The following is a 12441-nucleotide window of genomic DNA, read 5'->3' as shown; positions in this document are numbered from 1 at the left end:
ATTATTTTTTGTCTTCATTACCTTTGCTTTATAATTTTTTTTTGTCTGTCGTTTGCCTGGTCACTAATCCCCTTGGTAATCCAGTGCGGAAAATTATTCCTATTCCTTATTTTGAGCTAATAATTAAATTAATTATAATGATTAGTTACTCATTACCCTCATTATCACCAAACACATATTTAAATGTGTTAAATAATTTAGGCTAATACAGTGCATGTCATGTGGGACAAGCGAAGTAAACAGTAAATTAGAATGGTTAGAAAACTTCTCTAGCTCTTTAAAGGTTTAAGGGTCGCTCATGAATGGCGGAGGCAAGGGACAGTGAAATTGCCCCTATAAAGCAGGACAATGCCCTAGAAACTGATCATATATACATATGATCAGCGACCAACCCCTCTCTCCACTCAAGCTAGGACCAAGTAGGGCCAGGCAATGGCTGGTGATGACTCAGCAGATAGACATATGTGCTCCCCCAAACACCCCATCCTTAGCTCACAAGGATGGTGAGGTTGCAGCGACCAAAGGAACTAACGAGCTCCAGCCTGGCGTCCATCAGTCAGGGACGTTACCACATTTTTAAATAGTCCTTTGAATCGAACTCATTACTTCCTAGTTACTTGAACACCTCACACCAATTTACCTCTCTCTCTCTCTCTCTCTCTCTCTCTCTCTCTCTCTCTCTCTCTCTCTCTCTCTCTCTCTCTCTCTCTCTCTTCGTCCGAATACAAAACCATCGAAGCCCTTTTTTCCCAGAATTGTGGGAAAAAACGTTCCTTGTTGCACAAAAAGGAAACAGGTAAGAAAAAAGACAATGAACAGGCAATAGAAAACGAAGAGCAAAATAAGTAATAAAGGCAAATCCAATTGTGGGAAAATCTGCAAAGATTTTTGGGTCACCCAATCAATAAAGAATGAGAGAAAACTAATTGCACAACGAACGACCCTGTGTTTGGACGAGGATTAAATTTCAGTAAAAATAATGTTTTCTGAACTCCTTTGCCAGAGAAAAATTTTGTTAAATATAAAAACATCGGTTAAAACGATTTTATTGTATAGAATTAATTTCTTAGTCTATAATGGTAATAAACGAGTCAAATGTGAAAATATTTACAGAATGAAATCATGTGATATTAGCTCATAATCTATTATTTATATTCATATTTTTTTTCTTAAATCACTTCTCTGTACAACCTTTACTATTTTAATTTTATTACCAAGGGGAATTTCAACATATTCCTATTCATAACTATTTCCTACCTCTCTTTTCCGCAAAGACTTTACTATTTTATTTTTATTATAGCAGAGAACTTCATCTTTTGTATATCACCTCAGCATCAATAAACTTGCCAATCACAATAGTACAAAGAAATAAATTCAAACTAAATTTTCAAAACTATGTAAAACATTTCTTGGAGAAAATTCTATGAAACGTACTATACCCAACATAGGAAGTAATAAAGAATATTTTACCTAACAAAATACTTTCACTAAATATGCAAATGGGAAATTACTTGTCAAACAATTCCCTCAACCACTAAAGCTTAAGAAATATATTTTCAATTCGAAGAGAATTTTTGCATCTTATTGTAAGTATATAAAAACATATGATAAAGGAATAAATGAATACATTATATAACAAACTAAATTTGATTTTCCCTTAACCAGTGTTATTTCTATTATCCAATATTAGCCCAAACCACTACAATGACTTCTAATCAGTAGTTCGGGAAGTTTCAATGAATCACATCCCTAGATGCTGCAAGAAATACTACATCGCAGATCTCAACGAACAATCAAAAGAGCGGTACACTTAGTATATCAAGGCATATTACGAAGATCCCTTTTCTGAAAGTACTGAGGAACTTAAAGAGGATACTTTAGCCTCAACCAGCAATGAAAAAAAAAAAAGAATGCAGGCACAAAGTCATAACTTCCATAAACATGGCCCATACAACAAAAAAGCCTATACATCCATTGTTAAACTGAACGCAGAAAAGAAGCCCCAACCTATTATAAGTAGCACCCTAACTGCTCCTGAACGGCAAGCCCTACAACAAGGAGCGGGGTTACCTAAATAAATTGACACAGGACATGGACCGTAATATCATATCATTCTAGACAGTGACAGGAACTTCCAACTGTTCACCTTGGAAGACCTAAAAGCTACTGTGGAACATCTAAAATCTGAGAAGCCAGTCAGCCTAGATGGTATAACATTAGAAAGGATCCTATATTTTTTAAACACAACAAAAGATCCAATGTACACGAGACGTACATTGCAGTTTCCAAGTGAGTGGCTTCAGGCCAATGATTGAAGCAGTCGATGACAGTAAAAAGGTAACAATGTCCTTGTATTGTGGGTAGGAGACCTGCAACATTGAAATGAATGTGGGCAAAATGCCACTGAGGCTGAGCAAAGGTGACCACTCCTGAATCCGTCTGTTGATATACTTTTTAGGTTTAACTTGAAGTACAGGGGAAGACCCAATCCTTAGTATCCATAGTAATGACATGCCAAATGAACTTTGTCTTCGGTAGTTTTGCAGTAGAACAGCAAAAGGGATGTGAAAGGCCAGGAATGTGGGAAGGTATCCATGGTCTAGGTCTACTAGCACTGACGTCACAGAGGAGGGTGGCTTTGGAGTCATTGAGATGGACATTCTCCCAACAGAGGGATGTGTAGGATGTCCTACATGCTTGGTATCCTGAATCTTTTAGTTGGGCTTCTGCAAAGGCATTGTAATCACGTTGGTGATGTTTGGGAGGAGGTAGTGATCCAGTTCTGTCTGTATATTTAGGCATCTGAAATCCCCCACATGGATGCAAAGAGCCATCTTTTTTTTAGGACTATGAGTAAGGGTGATGACCATGGGCTTGAGGTTTTTCGTCCATTTCGGCGAACGTTTGTTTAGCGGTTTCTAAAGAATCTGGTCACAGACTTCTTAATCTGGCAAGTATTGGGAGCCTCGTCGTCTTTATATGGTGATAAATACCATGTTTAGAGGGCAAAATGTGCATTTGATGAGGTTCTGGACAGAAGACTTCCAAGTATGATGTGAGGAAGTAGGTGTATGCATTTGTGAGTGCGCTGATGTAGAAAGCGAAGTCTGAGGGGGCTAGATGGAGAGGTATCGAGGTATACGAATCAGAGTTGACTAACTGATGGTGAACGTCACCAATAAGGAGTTTGAAATGTGAGAGGATGTCTGCACCGAATATTGGCAACGTGATGTCAGCCACGAGAAACTTCCAATTATACTTGGCGCTTCCAAATAATAATGTGAGGGTTTCATAACCATGAGTGGGTATCACAGATTTACTGGTACCTACCAGATGGATATCGGCAGACTTAGACAGACTAGGCCTTGTCCTAGAGAGTGGCCTTGGCAGAAGAGAACGGCAAGCACCCGTGTCCACCAAAAATGGAACCCCCCCCACCTGCATCATGTTAAAAGAAAGGATTAGTGACAGGGGAGGCCATTGCCAAAAGTGAAGGCCTACTTACAAGTTATTGGGCCACTGACAACAATCCACACATTTCATCGAAGCAGCCCCGAATCTGGAGCAGTAGTAGCAGAACTATGGCTTATAGGCATCAGGAAGTGGGTGTAGAGGTCGTTCATTGGGGTGTGTAGGAGTGGTGAGTGGTGGGCACTTTTGCCACTGACCCACCACGTCACGGGGTGGATGTCTGCGTCCTACCACCTAAACGTCAGCTTCGCTCGATGCTGAATAGTTGTCGACTTCATCATTAGTGGAGGCATTGATGGATGACTTGAAGGTGTTGAAGTGGCTGTCCATATGGGTGTCAACTTTGGTCATTAAGTCCTTCATGGCAAAAATATCGACAATGGGGATAGCAGTGTGTACAGGTTCAGTTAAGTGCCGTACGCAAGGGCGTGCAGTAGATTTACTTCGCGATGAAAGCCGTCTGCGGCAGGTTGGTACCCAGCGGTTGTTGAGAGAGCTCAATACGTTTCACTATGCGGGCAGCTGGCGATGGCGAGTACTGCTCCAAAGGGTACGATTTGAGGGTGTTGTATGTTATTAGCGTGTCTCCTTACCCGCACAGTCAATTTTGAGGTTTCCGGGAAAGTGTCCAGGGAATCGCTACGAGAACGTAATCTGCTTAGGTGCTTGACTGATTCAAGGCCTGGACTTAAGCGCACTGGAACCAGGCAAACGCTTCTCTGCTGACGAAGGACAGTAAAGTCGGTCTCTGAGGGAGGCCTCATCAAACAGTAAGACACAGCTGTGAGGGGGAGGGCAGGAGGAAGCTGATCACTCCAGTGGTCACCAATGTGCAGATGCACAAGTTAGGTAATAATTGAGAAGCTAGGATAATGCACTCAACTTTATTTGGATGGATTATTATTATATATACAACTCATTCCAGTCAAAAATGGCCCATGAATTCCAACACAATAATTCAAGAACATACAGGTTATCAATGCGAGGGAAGAGTGATAATGATAACATACAAAAAACAGAAATACCGTTACAGTGCATAAGCATGTGGGATACACGTGAAGTACAAGACTACGTCAATCCTGCTGCAGTCAAGTATTAAAACTGATGCAATAAATCTAAACTAAGTAAGTCAACGGTACAGTCTCAGTCGATCTCATGGTGGCATATAACACTGTAAATCATAGAGCACTACTTTTGAAGATTGCTCAAATTATAAGGAATAACTGCATACTCAACACCATTACTTACCAATCAGCGGTTTTTAATAAAAATGGTTGGTTGAAAGAGCAGATGGAAAGATACAGAACATCCGCAGGTACATAATGAAGACAACCTATGCATTTCCACTAAATTGGACTCCTTCACAACCATTAAAAAATCTTTCATTGGCACTACTACAAAATTTGACAGCTAAATGCCAATCCAACCAAATCCCAGGAGTATGCTCTCAACTGAACAATTACCAGGCAAACAAAAAGCTAAAGATCATTTGGGTCAACAAAGAAATGGAAAATCCCACTTCCTCGTCTATTTAGGCATCACCGTTGACGTAATGCTCTCCTTGAAATAGGACATAAATAAAAGCAAACAAAGTAGCTACTAGGAACATCTTCCTCAGCAAACTTGCTAACGCCAGCTGGGGAACAGACCCTGAAACTCTGAGACACATAGTCTTACCACTTTGTTACTCTACTGTGGAGTACAGTGCACCAGAATGGGCAAAATCATGCCATGCGTGTAAGGTAAACCCAGACCTAAATAAATCCTGTCAGATTATTAATGGCATCCTAAAATCAACACCTCTACCATCTTTATACAAAGTAACCGGTATCCCACTACCCTGTATCCAACGAGAAAGGCTTGCAAAAACCAAAAAGAATAAACACATTAATGACCCTAGGCATCCACTCCACAATCAAGAAGCAAGACGAAGAATGAAAAAGCTTCACGAAATATAATGGACTAGAACCAAGACAAGAAGCTGTTCACAGGATAGAAAAGTGGCAGGAAAGGGACCGATGGCCATCCAATGATGCGCTGCCCAGCCCAAACAAAGGTCTGCCCAGCAGAAAAAACCCTCACTAGGAAGGATTGGATAACACTAAAGAGAGGAAGGGTAAATGTGGGCTAAACTGGAGATAACTGCCACAAATGGGGATTAGCCAGAAACCCTGAATGCCCATGTGCGTCAACACTACGAACAGTGGAACACATCCTACGAGGATCCCCTCTGGGCCCTTATTGCTCAGATCAAGAACTCAAAGAGGCAAACGACAACCACCGTTGTGGGTTCGAGATTGGCACAATAAGATATGATAATTCTTCTTCCATTAGCGTGCTTTTTACCCATTAGTACGGGGCAACACGGTTGTCTTCTTTTGAAGGACTTTGCTTTGGCTTTGGGGTGGACCGTAGTCCCGAACGGATGCCCTGCCTGACATTGCTAGACCCCAGTATCGTATGCTTGTGTGTTGTACCAGCCACTATCGCCCTTCCTCCCAGCAGCGAGGAGTCATGACTGATCAAAAGTTCCAGTATTAATAAAACAAAATCTTACATTTAAAGGTTACCTTTATAAGGAACGTCTAGGGAAAAAACTGTTAGTGGTTTGGAATTTAGACTTTTGGTTATTTATCACAGAGCTTGGGGCTTTGACACGATTCAGTACCTTTGTGCAACCCATCAGTTGATCTGTGAAATGAAAGTTAGTAGAAGGAAAAATTGAAGAAGAGGGAACGGAGGTAAATCAGGACACAAATTAAGTTTAGCTTGTGTCCGAAGGAACTTTGCAAATTTACCGTTAAATTTTGCATAAATTGCACCGCAAGAGGCGTACTGATGGCACTACTCCTACTTGCGGAAAATTTTTAAGGAGTTATATACTTCAATCTCATATTATTCTCCACGGACTTGACTCATAGGGGAAGCTAAAATGTCCTCATTAATGGAACTATTTTTCTCTTGCTCATTAACGGATTTTCTTTTATCGAATTTCACTTTTTTAAACAGGAAAAAAAGTGTACATTTAATTTAAAGCACTCAAATAAATAATGCAAGGTATGAAACTCTAGGAAGAAAAAAAAGAAAAAAAAGACAAAGGGGCTTTGTAATGTTTGATCTTTCCTTTATATTCGAAACAGCTCAGCCATTCTTTAACTTTTTCTTGAAACTATTGCATAGTGAAATGAATTATATCAGTCCTCCTTTCTTAGGTGTATCCCTTTTCGTTAAAGGTATTTATGACTATTTCCGATTGAACAACTCGATAGAGAGAGAGAGAGAGAGAGAGAGAGAGAGAGAGAGAGAGAGAGAGAGAGAGAGAGAGAGAGGTACATTCCTGGATATGACAGGAAATATTTCCATTCTTACTATATGTTATATCCCTTTAACTTCATGTTCAAGGAATTTATATATAAACCGCTTCTCTCTTTGAAGATCCATTTTTGTTCCTTTACTTCCTGACGCAAAAAGCCTGCCAAGCTAGGTCCCATTATTTCTATTTCACTTTTAATAGAGTTTTATTTTACTTGATATCAATTTCCCTCTTTTGATTCATATTATTTTTTTTCCTCATCGCCTTTACTTTTGCAATTTCATGGCACTTTAATCCCCATTGTAATTGAATGCATGAAACGATTCTCATGTTTTATTTTAGAATATAAGATTTCACTTGCTCTTTACTCTTCACTAGCATGATATTTCATCGTAAAATGGCATTTCATAAATTTAAAGAACCCTTTTTTGCTAATAGAAGAGAGGTGATGCTAGCAAATTGAAGAGTGAATAAGAATTTACGAAACAAACAATGCGAAACGATAGTGATTTGTTGTTTTTCCTATTATAAGTAGTGTCTACTTTTCCTTTGAGTTAATTTTCCTTATATCTTTCTTTTTACTGGAGATTTTAATACAAATCTCTCTCTCTCTCTCTCTCTCTCTCTCTCTCTCTCTCTCTCTCTCTCTCCTCTCTCTCTCTCTCTCTCTCTCTCTCTCTCTCCCTATGAGTTGTATCTGTGTTCCGGTGAGTGAATACACTTGTACGATCCTAAAAATATCCTGATTTAACGCGGATAGCAAAAGGCTATCGAGTGAAATATAGCTACAAGTTTTCGTGAATAGTCGGTGATTAGTTTGAGGTCAGAAAAGTGGGATAAAACGTCGGCATAAGATAGATATCTTGTGAATTACTAAAAATCTGATCAAGATGTCGTATAATACAGGCAACGCTTGGAGAGATATAGCTGCACATAGCAAAAGTAAATTCCATGAGTTGGCGAATCAAGAGCTTGACCGGCTGATAACAGAGGTCACTAGTAACTCCAACCAGTGTGACGGAAAAATATTCGCAGACATATTGAAACAATATGATCCAATAAACTGGAGGAAATCTGCGGAAAACATCAGCAAAATAATAGAAGAAATTCCTAAGAAGATCCAAGTGATAAAGAGACTTATAAAGAAAGTCTACATCAATCAACACATTCCATCAAAGAACAATTAGAAGTCCAATATGGTGAATATGCTGATTGATGCATTGGGAAAAAGAATGCCAAAATGGTGTAATACATGTAAGATATGGTATTCCATTAATAATCCTCAACAATTGATTAGAAAATGTGATGCCTGCCATGTTCCAACACACCCTACATGTGCTGAAATACAGCAATAAATAAAAAATAAAGACACAAAGGTATTCTGCTCAACATGCTTAGTCTGGATAGAAAATATAATTAAGTCGAGACTAAATCTGCAAATAGTTGCAGATAATGAAGAGGAAGAAGAAGAAGCAGAAGAAGAAGAAGAAGAAGAAGAAGAAGAAGAAGAAGAAAAATAAGAAGAGAAAAATGAACAGGATATGTGTAAGGAAGCAGAGGAAATCATTGATATAACCTATAATGCCATCCAACAACATACTTTTGAAGAAATAAATTATCAGATGGAAAAACAAATAATACACCCAAGAGACTCTACCCAGACCTCCATACTTTTAGGGAAGAGCATGAACAAGAAAAAAAAAAAGAAAGATATAGTCTGCAATTTGCTGAAAAGAGGGAATTGCAAATTTGGCGAAAGATGCTACTACAAGCATACATAGATACAGTATGCCATAATTATGAAATATATGGTAAATGTGCATATTTAGACGGATATGGAGACGAATGTAGAGATCTCATCCAAAAATATGCAAAAACCTAAAAGAAGGAAGAGGATGCAGTTTCAACAAAAAATGTTGATATATGCATCCTGCAACCATGAATGAAAGAAAGAAAACTCAGCGAACTGAAAAGAAAAATGAAAGCAAAAATGAAACAAAAAAAAAGAAACAAAAAAGCAAGCTGTGTATATACCGAGCTATACACTAAAAGCCCCAAGATATGGGGCCTATCAACCCAAATATACACATTTAGAGCCCAACTACAAAGAATGCATCTATAATGCCAGGGGCTGGTGCAGATATGGGGAAAATTGCAGGTATACACAAAAATAAATATGAAGGCGAAAGAGTAAATATAATAGAAAAGTTTGATTTTTTAATGGCAGAATTCCGGGAAATGAAGAAAAAAAACATCATATCAGAACAGGAAGGAAGCATGGGAGAATCCATATTATTACCAATTTTAAATAATGGGGATGAAACACAAACCATAATAGTGATGAATGCACAGGGTTCAGTCACGAGTAACTCTAAAAGGAAAATAGAGTTCTTAGAAGAACTAATCCAAATTGAAAAAAATAGATATATTAAATATAAGTGAAACATGGTATTCCCAAGAGACTGGCAGTGATGACCAGATAAAGGGTTTCCAAACTTATAGATCAGACAGAAAAAATAGGAATCAAGGGGGAACCGCAATATATGGAAGAGACATAAATCAAGGAAAAGTCTGTGAAAAATACAGCAACACAGAATGTGAACCGATTGTGGTAGAATTTGAATTTGAAAAACTAGTGAATATTGTAGTTTACAGACCCCCAAATACTAAGGAGTTTGACATAATAATAGAACAAATAGATGATATATGTAGAAACCATAAAGAATGGAATATACATTACTCCTATCCGGAGATCTTAACTTTCCTTTCGTGGATTGGAAAGAACGGATAGAAGAAAGTGGTTGCATGTATACATATAAAAAAGAGAGTAATAGTAGCGCAGAAGATAAGAGGCAATTTGAAAAGCTTCAAGATATGCTATTAGAACATAATATGCAACAAATAAACCACATTCCAACAAGAAAGGAAAATGTCCTAGATCTAGTATTTGTGAATGAGGTGAATTATGTTAAAGAAATAATAGTGTATAACACGGGAATATCAGACCACAATGTCATAGAATTGATAATCCATTCCTAAGCAAGTGATCGCAGAATTAATAAAAGCACAAAACTTTGGGAAGGATATGGAAAATATAATTTTTACAGTAAGAATATAAAATGGTCAGAAATAAATGAAGAACTGAATAAAGAATGGAAAAATGTATTTGTAAGTGATAATATACAGGTAAATACGGACATACTGTATAAAATACTGGAGAAAATTGTTAAAAATATGTACCGAAAAAAAAACAATAAACAAAAGACGTGCATACCAAGAGACAGAATGATCTTATTTCAGAAAATCAGAAAGTGGAAGAAAAATCTTGCAAAAGAAAAAAATCTGTAGAAAACGATGGAAATAAAATGTAAGATAGAAAATGCAGAACAAAAGATTGTACAGTCGAAAGAAAATGAAAAAAGGGACTTAGAAGAAAGGACACTTCAAAATATAAAAAGAAACCCCAAAGTACACTACTCCTATGCAAAAAAAAATTAATAAAAGGAGATTAAAAATAGGCCCTCTAAGAATTGAAGGACGGCTAACGAATTAAAAAAAGGAAATATGCAACATATTAGCAGAAAAATATAGAAGTGAGTTTACGCCAAGAATTGTGAATGAGAATAATGAAACAGAAATGAGAGAAGAAAATGTTGAATATCTAACGGATATAGATATTAATGAAGCATGTATTGTCAAGGATATAAACTAAATTAAAAATGGATCGGCAGCCGGACCAGATGGAGTTCCAGCGATTTTGTTAAAAAAAACTGCAAACACTATCGTGAAGCTCCTTGTAATACTGCTAAGACAAAGTGTAGATATGTGCGAGATATATGTTAAACATGAATTAGCTTATATAACCCCTATCTTCAAAAATGGATCAAGACTAGAGGCAAGTAATTATAGACCTGTTAGTCTAACATCACATATTATGAAAGTGTATGAGAGGGTAATAAAAAAAAATAATGAACCATTTGGTTAAAAATAATCTGTTTTATATAGGTCAACACGGTTTTGTGCCTGGCAAAAGTACACAGACCCAACTGATAGCACACTATGAAAACATATGCAAAAATATGATAAATGAAAAAGACACAGATGTGATCTATCTAGATTTTGCAAAAGCCTTTGACAAGGTAGACTATAATATATTAGAGAAAAAATTGAGAAAGCATAATATTGTGGGAAAGATAGGAAAATGGGTAAAAGAATTCCTGCAAAACAGAAAACAGATAGTGGTTGCAAATGACGAGAAATCAGATGAAGCGCAGGTAATATCTGGCGTACCACAAGGTACGGTATTAGCTGCACTGCTGTTTGTTATTATGATCTCAGACATAGACTGTGATGTTGAAAACTCCGTAGAGAGAAGTTTCGCCGATGACACAAGAATAAGTACAAAAATTACTTGTGATGAAGATAGGAACTCACTACAAAGAGATCTAAACAAAATATATGAATAGGCGGAGATAAATAGGATGGTATTTAACTCCGATAAATTTGAATCAATAAACTATGGAAACAGAGAAGAAATGGTATATGCATACAAGGGACCTAATAATGAGACAATCACAAACAAGGAAGCAATTAAAGACCTTGGTGTAATATTAAATAGGAATATGTTATGCAACGACCAAATAGCAGAAAAATATAAGAGTGAGTTCACGCCAAGAATTGCGAATGAGAATAATGAAACAGAAATGAGAGAAGAAAATTTTGAATATCTAACGGATATAGATATTAATGAAGCATGTATTGCCAAGGATATAAACGAAATTAAAAATGGATCGGCAGCCGGACCAGACGGAGTTCCAGCGATTTTGTAAAAAAAAAACTGCAAACACTATCGTGAACCCGCTTGTAATACTGCTAATATAAAGTGTAGATATGAGCGAGATATATGTTAAACATAAATTAGCTTATATAACCCCTATCTTCAAAAATGGATCAAGACTAGAAGCAAGCAATTATAGACCTGTTAGTCTAACATCGCATATTATGAAAGTGTATGAGAGGGTAATAAAAAAGAAGATAATGAACCATTTGGTTAAAAATAATTTGTTTAATATAGGTCAACACGGTTTTGTGCCTGGAAAAAGTACACAGACCCAACTGATAGCACACTATGAAAACGTATACAAAAATATGATAAATGAAAAAGACACAGATGTGATCTATCTAGATTTTGCAAAAGCCTTTGACAAGGTAGACCATAATATATTAGAGAAAAAAATGAGAAAGCATAATATTGTGGGAAAGATAGGAAAATGGGTAAAAGAATTCCTACAAAACAGAAAACAGATAGTGGTTGCAAATGACGAGAAATCAGATGAAGCGCAGGTAATATCTGGCGTGCCACAAGGTACGGTATTAGCTGCACTGCGGTTTGTTATTATGATCTCAGACATAGACTGTGATGTTGAAAACTCCGTAGTGAGAAGCTTCGCCGATGACACAAGAATAAGTACAGAAATTACTTGTGATGAAGATAGGAACTCACTACAAAGAGATCTAAACAAAATATATGAATGGGCGGAGATAAATAGGATAGTATTTAACTCCGATAAATTTGAATCAATAAATTATGGAAACAGAGAAGGAATGGTATATGCATACAAGGGATCTAATAATGAGACAATCACAAACAAGGAAGC

The 12441-nt window shown here is 37.1% G+C and overlaps 1 protein-coding gene across 1 annotated transcript; it reads right to left on the bottom strand.

Annotated features, from left to right (window-relative positions):
* Nucleotides 1-2931: 2931 nt before the first annotated feature.
* On the bottom strand, nucleotides 2932-3444 carry LOC137640541 (uncharacterized). The gene has a single exon (XM_068373058.1). It carries the CDS (start codon nucleotides 3442-3444, stop codon nucleotides 2932-2934), a length of 513 nt encoding a protein of 170 aa, XP_068229159.1.
* Between the last annotated feature and the right edge of the window lie 8997 nt (nucleotides 3445-12441).

The sequence above is a fragment of the Palaemon carinicauda genome, chromosome 1, assembly GCF_036898095.1.
Source record: "Palaemon carinicauda isolate YSFRI2023 chromosome 1, ASM3689809v2, whole genome shotgun sequence".
In the NCBI taxonomy this organism is placed as follows: Eukaryota; Metazoa; Arthropoda; class Malacostraca; order Decapoda; family Palaemonidae; genus Palaemon; species Palaemon carinicauda.
The sequence above is the reverse complement of the archived record's forward strand: the minus strand, read 5'-3'. Positions and strand labels throughout refer to the sequence as shown.